Source organism: Pseudoliparis swirei, chromosome 5 (genome assembly GCF_029220125.1).
Source record: "Pseudoliparis swirei isolate HS2019 ecotype Mariana Trench chromosome 5, NWPU_hadal_v1, whole genome shotgun sequence".
NCBI lineage: Eukaryota > Metazoa > Chordata > Actinopteri > Perciformes > Liparidae > Pseudoliparis > Pseudoliparis swirei.
In genome coordinates this window covers 15,124,421-15,137,590 of record NC_079392.1, presented here as the reverse complement: position 1 = coordinate 15,137,590, position 13,170 = coordinate 15,124,421, and the positions used below count along the sequence as shown (strand labels likewise).

Here is a 13,170-nt window from a genome sequence, read left to right as displayed (position 1 = left end):
ATGCAGAGAGGATACCCACCGCCTGCTGGCACAGACTTTAATAACACCTCCTTTGAAGAGCCATACTTTCTTGACACACGTCTTGTCTGTGAAATAGAGAACACAGCGCGGTGTTGGAAATAGATCTCTTCCATTCTCACTTTGCTTTTTCTTACTCCCACTTGTGGATGCTGAGCATTGCAGTGCATACGCTCCCATCTCCGATCAGCAGAAACAATGTTTTCTCATTCTCATAGTTTCCCTGCTGAATGTGGGTGTTCATATTGTGTTGCATTAGGATGAAGCCTGGGGTTTGAGCTCTGGGTATATTAGTAACTTTTACTGTTTAATTATTTTTACATTTTTAATATAGGAAAGCAATGTAAATACATTATATATATATCTATATATCTATATATATAGATATATATATATAGATATATACATGCATAATAAATTACTTAGTTTTGAGGTTGAAGTATGCAACAAAACTCCTTGGTTAGGTTTAGGAAAGTATCAAGGTTTTGGTTAAAACAAGTATGACTGTTACATTAAATAAGTTTGCAGCATGATTAGTATGTTAGTTACTTAACAAAAGTAAGGTCAAATAGGTCATCATTGACTTAGTTTCACACATGCAGAGAAAAGTCCTGTGTTTGTTTGTTCCAACCATCCACATATTTTACCCCTGATACCTGCCGGGTCTGTAAAAGTAAACCACCCTCACACCTTTTTCAGCCAATAAACAAACAGCATCAGTGAGAATACTGGCCCCTTCTGCAGGTGTTCACAAAAAATAGGGCCATTTTGGTGGGAAATGTGTTCAAAAGGGAACGTCAACTTCTGAAAAGTGGAGCCAATATAGAAGTGCCTTAAACTTATTGTATCAAAGTCTTTGGGGAAATGACTTCTCTCTTCATTTATTCCCTCAATAAACATCGTAAACATAAGTTTATGGTCTCAATCTCTAGTTTCAAGTCTTCTTCAATACAGCATGATGTTCATTTAGTCAATGCTGGTTAATTTAGAGTCACATAGACCATAAAGCAGTCTAAAGCTTTTACCCTAAAATTCCAAACTCAACAGGTCAAAACCGTTGTCCACAAACTAAAGGTTGACTACATGGTGACTAGGTTGGATTACTTTATAGCACAAAGCAGACCCACTAAAATGTATTCCAAATAGTTTTTCTTCTTAGAAAACATTTCTTCTTTTATGTATAATAACTGCATCATTGTATCTGGTAGCTCACTTGGTGAATGTAGTGTCTGATTGTATGTGGTCTTCTTGCTCTGGAAGAACAGGATGTAACACGGTCTATAATAAATGGGATCTTTATTTTAAATCAAGCACCTCTCTGTTTCAAATCTCAGTCTTACATGCATTATTAAGTTTGGAATAATGGACTATGTCTCAAATACAAAAAAAGAAAAGAACAAGGTGATAAAATGAATATCATAAATTCCTGATCATAATTAATCAATATGGACATTGCAATGACATATTGTACAATATACAGACTTCATACATTCTATAATAGGCTTACAGCAGGATGCAGTACAATAGAAATATTTATTTACAAAGATACAATATCTTTCATTGAGCAGAGGACAAACAAAATGTACATGTTCAAGAGGAGTGTATTTCTTTACAATGAGACTAATATAAATGTATATGACTTTTAATAGAGTTCTGTTCCAGTTAATAACCAAGTTACAGTCAAAATATCTATCTGTCCATCTGTCTGTCTGTCCAACCATCCATATACTCATCCATTCATCCATCCATCTATTGCACCTATCCATCATTACATCATCCATCCATATATGTATCTGTCTATGCATCATCCATTCACTTTCTAATTGCTTATCAAAACCACCTCTGACTGGTTTTAAACACTGATCCCAGTGACTGACTGTAGTATTCTCACAGAGTAACTCAGAATTGCACTTTGACATGTATTCAGTTATCATGTATTTATGTATACAGGTTAATACATTCAGCCTTGTGATAAACTTTTTACATTTTTCTAACAAGTTACAAAGTAAATTTTAATCAATGTTCTTGTGAAGTGACCTACCATCTCTCTGCAGATTTATCAGTCAACAGTCCACAGAATTCAATCCGTCAGTAGAAATGACATAATGTTGATAAGCCGTGTCCCAGCAATACAGCAGTCATTCAGAAAATGGATCTCTACCCCCCCAATGAAACAATATACTAACACTGACTTTTATTTACAATTACTCCTTAAATGAGCCCTCTGTGTGAAGTGCTAATATACTCTCTGTGAAGGTGAAACCTATGCAGCTGATGTTAGGAAACAGTCCAGGTGCTGCTTGCTAACAAAAAAAATCCATCCAAAGCCAAGTGGCTTCTTCTATCTGTGCATTTACAATGAATAAACACATTATGATTGATTCCTCAACAAAATGCTCTGCTTGAAAATAACTTGTTCTTCTTTTTCTTTTTAACAATGTTCTTAATTGTTGCACCTCTGACTTAGTAAATTCTGTTTTCTTTCTTTCACCAATCAATACATTGTAAATGAACAATGAGTCAAACAACTGTGTGATACAAAAGAGGTGGCTTTTGATGACAAATCAACTCAACTCTGGAGTTACGCTCAGCTCTATGAATTATTGATCATGTCCTGCACTCTATTTTTGTGAGTTTTCAGCCTTGTTTGTGGACACAGCAGGAAGCTGGTTTGGATTAACAAGCGACCCTATACAAGCTGCACAGAGTATCTTGCTCTGCAGCAGAAGGCAGACAGACACAAGCTGGTCTGGACACAAAATATACACATATATTTCTCTGAAGGCCAAAAGCTAGAAGGAGAGTTGAGCTTTGTTTATACTCCAGACTTGTACACCGACAGCTGCGGACACCACGGATGGGGAGCAATCCTGGTGTCTGCTTTGAGGGGGCAGTAGATCACTACCTAGCACTTTAAGCGGAGTAGCCACATGGACAAGCCCAGACAAGTCCGCAGTTTGTACACCCTCTGATGACAACATTCATTTCACACCCAAGCAAACCCTCGCCTACTGCAGATGCAGAAAGTTGTATCCCCCAAGTGACAAAATACAGTGTGACTCTACCTCCTTATTTCTCATGGATCATGGAGGTCTGGATCGTGGTCCATGCCTTCTACAAACTATTCATATATTCTGTCATATTCATTGAAAGTGTTTATATAACTCTGTAATGCTTCTGTCCATCCGGGAGAGGGATCCTCCTCTGTTGCTCTCCTGAAGGTTTCTTCCCTGTTTCTCCCTTTTTCGTGAATGTTTTTTTTCTATTTCTTGGCAGTTTTTCCTGATTCGATGTGAGGTCCAGGTACAGGGATGTCGTATGTGTACAGATTGTAAAGCTCACTGAGGCAAATTCATAATTTGTGATATTGGGCCATATACAGAAAACTAAATTGAAATGATATTCCGATATGACCTTTATTGTTGTTATGTTTGCTTTATATGAATGGTCATATAAAGTAAATATAGTACATCCCTCCCAAAGGCTGTTCTGTTCACCTACTCCTCCAAAAGTGACACAACTTGTTCATTGATGCCCAACAGGAGAGCATTGCTAAACCATATTAAAAAGATTCTGTCCAAAACAAAACATTTTATCTGTATAACACCTGTGAGGACATGATTCAAGTTATTTCCAAATAGATTAAACCATATGTAAAAATATATTGCTCACAACCAGCACGTGGAATTTATCCTTTTCCTCAAAGTTCTGCAAGTCAGAAAAGGAATTCGATTTTTCCGCTATTCAGCCTGAAATTGCATTTTCAGAAGTAAATATTCTAAATTCATCTGACTGGATGTGAAGTTCAGTGTCCACATCCGTGCAGTCTTCAGTTCTCCATGGACCAATGAAAGTTGGGACTCCCTGGAATCAAAAGTCTTCGATAGCTTTTCCCACTTTGGCCATCAGCCTGAAGGTACCAGCTGTTTCCAGAAGCTTCACTGAGAAGTTTCTGAAAAAAGGACAGTTGAAATACAATAGCAGGACATGTTTGTAGTTCTAAAGAAGACTTACAAGTAGAAAGCTAAGAGTCGTTGATATTAAAAGTCTAGTTCAGAAAATGTGTTGAAAAACTATTTTGTGATCCAACAAAAATTGCTTGTAGTCCAACATGAACTACAATAGTCAGCCATGTTTATCTGCTGTCCTGAGACACATCTCCCCACGTACTGGCTTCGTTGTCGTCCGAGTCCGAGAGTGCTGCCGTACAGAGATCACTGAAGATATCTGGGGGGAAAAACAAGACGGACTCAAGTCAGCTCCAACTTTATATACAATATGACATCTTATTATATAGTATATAAATCAAGCATGGGGATAAACTGTGGCATTCAAACACAGTGTCTAAGAGGGGGGATGCACAGCGAGGACTGCAATGCCAAACAATGCAGCTGTAATAGGAGGATAAAACAAGGAGACATCATTGTGGGGCGTTAAATATCTGCAAAAATATCAGCCAGTAGATCGCATAAAGAATTATAGGGAAAGTAGACATGGGCAATTAACACAGACAGGTGAAGAGGGCCTTCGGAAACAGGCCTCACTTAACCAAAATACTGAAGATGAACTGCTCGATAGTGGAGTTCTGTCCTCCTCAAGTATGAGAAAAAACTCCAAAACAAAAGAAGAAAGGGATAATAGGACGAGGAAAGAAGGACAAGTGAGGAGAGGGAAGGGAAATTTGTTTTGAAGAGGGGCGGACAGAGCTCCATAAGAAAACAAGCAAGGCCGTATAACTTCAAGGACCGGCATGAAAGGGAGGAGATGATGGAGCGATGGATCGAGGGGACATTGAAGCGAGACAACAGAGAGAAAGAGCAAAGAGCTTAGGAGTGGCTGTCCTCTTCAGTTAATATATTAATCTATGGTGACTTGATTATGCAATCAATTGATATTGTTTCTATGCTTGGTTGATCATCGCATCAGTAATTAATTGCCGATACGACAAAATAACCCATCCGCAATAGAAAAAATGTTGGCAATGTACATTTCTGCAAATATCTGTGGATACGTTGAATGTGGAATGTGGTTTTATAAAGACATTTCATATCAGGCTCATTATGTATCCCGCTTGCACAAATACTCAAGGCCATGTTTAACCGAATTATTGGTTATGGTTTTTTATGGCAAAAAAGTTAAGGTTAGAAAAACACCATGGTTCCTGTGATATATAATATTATATCGTAAAGCAACACTGTAACGCAACAACATAACGCAACAACGTAACGCAACAACGTAACGCAACAACGTAACGCAACAACGTAACGCAACAACGTAACGCAACTAGCCTAACAGCGTAACTACCATAAATGAATAAGAACCGACTTTCGTACGTTAGCTAACAAGCGCATTGTAAACAAAATAAAACAAAGTTTTGGTTTCACATGGGACATGAACAGTGGTCTCCTGGGTAATTTGTCCTGTATTTGTTTGACTACCCCTTAGTGGACCTTCTTGCTCTTTATACTTATATATTATATATATATATATATATATATTATTATATTATTATCTATTATACCATGCAACACATAATAAAAACTGCTCAATGTCTATTTTCTTGCCAGGATGACAACATGTCTAAAAGAATTTATCCACATTCTACTTATCCGTAGTTTGTACATGGCCGACATTTCTTCAAGGCCACTGGGCTGTTATTTGACAAAAAATATCTTTGAGCACTTTGACAATGTCAGACAACTGGAATAATAATAATACTTAGTTTTTCATAATTTTACTTCGAGCATCAATAGTACAGAGAGAGCAAGAGCTCCTGAGGATGGCTTAGCAGGGGGAATGTGCTGCGATGAGAAAAAGAAAAAGCTCAACCATCCCCCTCCGCTCCGTCCAACCTGAACCCAATCCGTCCCTCTCTCCCAGAGCAGCGGCCCGCCCAAGCCCACCCAATTCCACCAACCCCCCCCCAACCCAACTGCCATGTGAGAGAGTGAGAGAGCAACTGACGGAGTTGGAGTGGAGGAGCGGTGGGAGGAGTGGGTGGGAGAGTGAGAGTGTTACAGCAAGGCTGCCAGTGGTTAGTCAGAAGTAGCAGTGGTACTTAATGAGTGACCTCCTTCAGATGCTGTCTGCAGTATACTGGACGGGACCAGCCCTGTCTCCTCTGTTAAAAGGTTCTTCACTAGCCTAGGACATGAGACACAATGCAGGGCAGGGTCTTCACTCGCTCACAGGACAGAAGTCAAAACAGTAACACTTTATAACTTTTTGTTTTAAATAACACAAATAAACCTATGACAACAACACTTCCAAATAGAGCAATTGTTGACATGACTGCTCTCTAGAAACAGCCTTTAAATAGAACATCTTGACCGTTCTTAGAGAGGAGGGAGCTCTGCAGTAGACCTGTGTGAAACAGTGAATGCATTTCCTTCATAGGTCTTATTGTAAAACACAAACTCATGTATTTCACACCTGTAGTCGGATTCATTTGGTCCGGTTCCTGTTCACACTGACGTTTTAAAGAGGAAGCCAGAGGAGTAAACATGAACTTAAACAGGTGGACAGGTCACTCTTTGATTGGACTGTTTGGACATCTGTCATCCCATCATCAGGACATACATGGAGAAATTAAAATATGGTGACTGACAGATGTTTATACAGCAATGTAAGGCTTATGATGTGTCAGTTAGTCATTATTGGTATTATAAGACTGCAAATGGTAGTCAAGAGGTAGACTGGAGAAAAAAGAGGTATTGTTCGGCAATGGTTCGGATATTTTTACTGTGGGATCCTAGTCCCAGACTTTTATATGGAGTTGCTATGAAGTTAGATACGAGCACAGCATTTTAACAACTTAATGGGGTATTAATGCAAATAAAAAGAATGCACGAATGAAGAAATGCATTAATACATATATTGAATAATGAGTAATTAAACTTAAAATACATTTAAAATTTATGAAAACATTTGATTTTATATATTTATATATAACAACAAAGTTCCAGAAAATTAACAAATAAGTATAGACGGTAATAGAGAAAGTCAAATGTAACATAAATATGAGAAATTAATATTAAAGGAGAGATAAAGAACCAATTTATGTCACATAATATCAAGTTTGCATACATATATTTATAATGGTATATTTGATGCAATATCAGTTTATAAGTCAAATATTTGTTTTAATTTAACGGTCTATCTATTTATGTATTTTGGAGTTTGAACATGTTTTTCTTCTCCCTAATGTGCAAAACAAAACCACAACACATCAGAGGACTCCCCTCTGCATTCTGCTAACATGGAAGCAACCAAAAGGAAAGCCTTACATTTGCGTTATTTATATTGGCCAGCAGGGGCGAGTCCCGAACAGTTAACTGTAACATTTAAATGTCTTATTCAGCGTTCAGTTGTACTTAGCCCCACCCTCGAGTCTAGTGTCACATAATTGTGGTTGCAAAAAAAGAAGAAAAATGGCGACCTTGAGGCTTCAAAATGGCAGTCCACAAACCTTGTATCCCCTTGCAGTCTATGATTGTGAGTTGTGACGAATTTAAATCATACATTGCCAACATCAAGCCCACAGGGACAGGGCGGTGTGTGTGTTGTGGGTGTGAAATGAACTCCTAAATCTGGAGAAGGTGACACAGCGTTCACGTGAGTGTACAGGAAACACACTGCAGCATATACTCCATCAGTCACGTCCTGAAGTTCTATACAGTTGCACATTAGCTTTGATCCAACAACAAAGCTCAAAGAAAAACGGGAGAATTCATGAATTCGTCATATTCCTCAAGTGAAGAAGAGAGACGAGTGTGAGTGAGGGAGACCTTTTAGCGTAGAAACCCCATAGAGGCAGACGACAGGAGACTCTTTAAGTATGTATGAGCTGATGGAAAATGAGAATATTCAAAGCAAGTCAAGCTTTTATCTTAAAGAGTATTAGGCACTTTCAAATGCACGGATCTTGCGTGAGATCAAACCACTTTCAGCTGTGGATTCCAGAGGCCGTTTCTGCACGAAGGCAGTGTGCTCTCTGTTTCTGGAGAAGAGGATGGATGTTGGAGGTTTGGTGAAGGAAACAAATCTATTATTCATCTCTAGCCACTTTGATTTCAGTCGCCCCCCTTCCTCCCTTGATTGTATAATATAAGTCAAACATTTTGTTGTTGTACCTCCCACTGCTGCGTGATGGTAATGTTATAGTGAATTACATTTTAATTCCAAACAAGCTACACTGAGCCTTTAATCCTTGAAGAGAGAGAGAACAGGGCAACGGAGGCGCAGCTGTTGCACCAGTCTCAATGCTTTCCTCTGGGCCCGGCTGATTAATGCAGACCAAACTCAAGATGGACTTTTAACATGGGAAGCCATGCAATGATTACAGATGGCAATGGAAAAAAGGCTAAAACTACTGGATCATCAACACAATTTCTGCCTTTGTGATGCCTTGATTATCAACTCAATATCCGAAGCTTATGGTGTTGTTGTACTGCACTGCATTATATTAGGAGGTCCATCCGTCATTCTCTGTGCCTGGTGTACAGTGGGGAGACGTTACAGGGTGCATAAAGCACGTGGCACTGGCTTCGAACCCTAAAATGCAAGTCGGCATATAACGATATATATAAATAGAAAATGGCTAACATTTGATGTAATCTCTGAACAAAGAATAAATAGGCAAACTTCAGAATCTGAGAAGAATTTTTTATGCCAAGGCTCTGGACTACTGGTGCTAAAAAATTTTTTTCCATTGTGTGGCTTGATACTAAAATATTGAAGGAACCCAGAAAAATAAAGGTACAAGATCCGGTACAAGTACACTGTATTTAACAGATTCACCCATTTGTTCTTGGATCACAGTTCTGAAGGCATTTTGTCAATTGCCATCTACAAGTGACCTGAGGGGGTGGAGCTGAGTAGAACTAAACACTGAAGAAGAAGAAGAAGAAGAAGAAGAAGAAGAAGAAGAAGAAGAAGAAGAAGAAGAAGAAGAAGAAGAAGAAGAAGAAGAAGAAGAAGAAGAAGAAGAAGAAGAAGAAGAAGAAGAAGAAAAAGAAGAAGAAGAAGAATCGATGGGGACCAAAAGGTTTCAATTAACCTTCATGAAGTGAAAACAAACTGTGAAAGTTTTAAGACAAGATACGAAAACTCGAAGACAACGGAGCAAAACCCTAAAGCAAACCCTGCTTTATGGTCTGTTTAACTCTAAATGGACAATAACTTAAGAAATAAACATCATGCCGTATTGAAGAAGACTTGCAACAAGAGAGTGAGACCATAAACTCATGTTTCCTGAGAGAATAAATCATAGTTCTTATAGACTTCTACACAACCAGACATCATTTCATTTCAGAAGAAGTCATTCTCTGATGGCCGGTATAGAGAATGCGAGAAACTATTCACTTTGCTTCCTGGGTACATAACGTTTTCGACTGAAAAGTAATTTTGGCTGGCACATAATGGAGGCATACAGAAGATTTTGATCCAACATAAAGGCATCCATTATTTCCCCCAGGACTGCAGGGACCAAAGGTAAGCAGAGGATGTATCAGAACTGCAATATAATATTTAAATATAAGAACATTGACCATCAGTTAACAGCTAATATAGTGCTAATCTATCGAGAACCAAAGCAGTCCAAAATAGAAACATGTACTGAGACCTAAATCAGGAGTACTGTAATTAATACCACCACTGTTGTTGATGATTCAAATCTATGGTTATTCATGTGGCAGTATCCAGTGATTACGTGGTTGTTTTGGATTGATAAGGTGTGTCGTTTGTATATAGTCAGTACGAAAGGTAAACTGAATATCTCTCTTTCTCCTCCTCCAACAGGAGCAGAGCTTCTCCTCGCTGCTCCGCCGGTCCCCACTAAGAGCCGTTAGACATTGCAGTTAAAGCGAGGCACAGGAGAACCACCCACGGAAAATTACATTTCATTTAGCTGAGGCTTTTATCCAAAGCGACTTATAATAAGTGCATTCAAGTACAAATTCAAAACAAGAATCAAGGAAGTACAATCTCTTCAAGAAAGCCAAACTAGAAAATGCAATAAGTACATGCCATTTAAGTGAAGTGATAATCTATTTTAAATCAAGGTCTAGTCGAAAATGATGTGTTATTAGTTTCCGGAGGAAGATTTAGAGGCTTCCTTTTTATCATTGTGCAATTTTGACATTAAAAAATCCACCTTGAATTAGGCATACCATTCTGGATCTAAACACAACTAATCACAGTTGTGTCATTTCTCCACAGAGTAGGGACAGACAGCCAGAGGATTAGGAACAAAGAATGCTGAAGGTGACTTAAAGCCTCAATGTCACAATTTGCTCTGGTGTTTGTAAATTAAAATTAAAGCTCGGTAGAAATGTGTTGGCACGGCATCCTTTTAGTGCCAAATGATGCATTATTAAAAGGACACAATGATGCAATGTTTCAATAAGCTGATGGCTGGATGCTTTGTGCATTCTAAATACCAGAGCGGCAGGTAGCATATAGCGCTGTTCGGGCCACTGAGCAGGTGTCTGGTGGAACATTGAAGCCAAAATGGCCCATTGAGCTGTCCCGTAGCAGGAAATGACCATAACACAGCCGCAGGTGGTTGATAGGGCGGTTTGTGAACAACCAACAAAGGACTGTTTTTCTCTGAGTGATAGATCAGTATGCAGCACTTTGCATTGTGATATACTCTATATTGTACCCTCAGATTTAAAGCCGTAATCTATACATTTGTCCCAATTTGCGCCCTCAAAAGAACTGTAAGAAACATGGCAACTGGCTGAAACACAGGCTGTGACTGTCCACTGATGGCTACTTGTCGTGATGGCTGTCTCAGTCAGCAGTGCAGGTTTGGATCTTTATATAATTGACCTTTAAGCGTTTATTTGTAATTTATTTTAATAGCTTCAATTTGTGAGGATGTTGAAACAGCTGTAGCTCCATCAGTAAAATCCTGGGGCAGCACTCACTTAAATCCTCAACTGTTGAAAAATTAAAACACATTTTTAGATTTCTTATTTAATAGATCTTTTTACAGATCGTAAACAACGGTGACACATGTAAGTGAGCACAGTTTGGCAACGGAAGTACGGTGGAGTGCAAGAGCTTGTAGAGCTAAGCAAGGGCGTAAACCAAATGACTGAGTCGAATGCATTTGCAAGTGGCCAGATATTTGGTGCAGAAACCTTGTGTGTAACATTACACCGGAGATACATTATGAGCTACAATTCACCAGATAATCCAGTTCAAACATACAGACATTCAGTTGTGGATGCCACAGCTGGGTGTAATATTACCCGAATACTCTGAGAATTGGCCTCACTTTCCCAACAAGCTCTTCATAAGCAGACCACAGTACACTTAGACTCAAGTACACAGATATTAACAAGCCAAGATTTCTTCAACAAAACGCTGAGTCCACAGAGAGTAAAGAACAAATCTGAAAGTAATCAGAAAACAGAATAGAAAGAGAAACTGCGCCCCTTTTGAATGTGATTCAATAATAAAAGCTCTCTGCGAAGAATCGAGCCAGAAATATAAACTCCTTCGGAGAACAACAAAAAAAGAACACATTCTGCAAATGAGAGTGAAAACGGAGAACTTGCACTGTAATTACAGCTTACTGAGGGCAGACGGATGAGCACAAGTGCCCTAAATAAAGTATAATGCAGTTTATTTTGGTCTTATTTGTGCGATGTTGGCTCTAATTGTTCTGGGAACAACCTGGTAAATTTGTGTTCTTGCACCTTTATTTAGGGAATGAGGCGTGTTTGAACTGGCAGATGGGGACCAACAAGTATAGTGCTGAGTCAGGGAACCAGGGAAACAGTGAGCAGGCTGACTGCCAAACAACAGCTCTACCATAGAGCCAACTAGAACTCACCAGTGTCCGCTCTCCGCTTCCTCCACAAACTGGACATGGTCGCCGGCCTCCAGAGAGAGGTCTCGGCCATCACGAGACTCGTAGGTCAACTGTACCCGGAACCGACCGCTGTCACCCTGCAGAGAGAAACAACCGAGTCAAACCGTGCATCGAGCCAGGCCCATTTTGGATCTGGTTCCAGTTATAAAACAGACAACTTCACTAAGAGCAGAGCAGGAATGCTCGAGCTCGAGCTTGTGTTCTCCACAGGAGGCGTTTGCCTTTAGTTTACGTTTGCATTTAGTTTACGTTTGCATTTAGTTTACGTTTGCCATCTTCTCTCCGAGCCGCTGCTCGAGCTTCTCACAGGGAAGGCTAATACAACAGTATACCTGGTGTTTAATCCCAAAAACTACTATACATGGAAAGACTGTATGCTACAGTGGCTCAGATAAACACAAATATCGTCATTTGACTTCTATCAAATGAGGCAAAAATGTAAATTCCTTGAAGAGTTTGTGCGGCACTAACATCCTCAGTGTGTCTGTGTGTGTGTGTGGGGGGTGTTGTTTGTGTGGCGATCTGTGATACATCACACAGACGATAATGGATCTGGAAAGGCTGCCGTACCCAGCAGACCTGTGCAGCATCTCTCGTCTCTCCTCCTTCAATTCTTAAATGTCAAGTCTTCAGTGCCCGCTGCTAACGAGACACATGTCCACGGGAAATAATTAAGCAGCGGGGATCAGAGGGTGATTTGGTAGAAAAGGAGGAGAAAGTGAAGGATGAAGGGGAGGGAAGGAGGGACGAGTGGAGAGCTGTGGAGGGAGGGTGACGGCAGAATGTGATGAACTGGTGTGACCCAGCAGGACCAGGATGTTGAGTGGTATCAACTGTCTCCTGTTTTCAGTTTCAGGTTCTAAAGTATGCTCCTGGTCATATTCAGGCTTAACTTTCCAACGGTTTCTAGCTAAGGTGAGCGTCACCTACATTTTTATTGTTGCCTTCCTCTTCTGAAGAGTTGGAGGACTCCTCTGCACTGGAGAGGATCGTCTCAAAGTCGTCTGTGTCCATGGAAGGGAGCCTTCTCTGGGCCCAGCCTGAGGGGAATCCATACACATTATTAACCACCGAAACGTACTCATAAACAATTCCACTTGGCAGGCGATGGCGCTTCATTGACAGAAAAACTGTGTTGCTGTGCAGTTCAGTCATTTGTCTTCCATCATTATGAAAGCTCAGCCCGCTCTGGTAGAAATGATATTCCCAGAACACTACATTCCCAATTATGTTTCAAGAGAAACTTATTTTCTCCGGGATCACGTTTG

The 13,170-nt window shown here is 39.7% G+C and overlaps 1 protein-coding gene across 10 annotated transcripts in view; it reads right to left on the bottom strand.

The window, feature by feature from the left end:
* Positions 1-1,297: 1,297 nt before the first annotated feature.
* The window catches only part of mcf2l2 (MCF.2 cell line derived transforming sequence-like 2), a 101,243-nt gene continuing 89,370 nt past the window's right edge, over positions 1,298-13,170 (bottom strand). For 9 of the 10 annotated variants that reach the window (XM_056413860.1, XM_056413856.1, XM_056413859.1 and 6 more), the window contains 4 exons: positions 12,833-12,942; positions 11,864-11,979; positions 6,089-6,162; positions 1,298-4,245 (listed from right to left, as the gene is read on the bottom strand). In XM_056413860.1, the coding sequence (XP_056269835.1) occupies positions 4,154-4,245; positions 6,089-6,162; positions 11,864-11,979; positions 12,833-12,942 (392 nt within the window). In that variant the 3' untranslated portion in view covers positions 1,298-4,153. The remainder of the gene's footprint in view (positions 4,246-6,088; positions 6,163-11,863; positions 11,980-12,832; positions 12,943-13,170) is intronic. The other variant, XM_056413861.1, reaches the window with a different exon arrangement.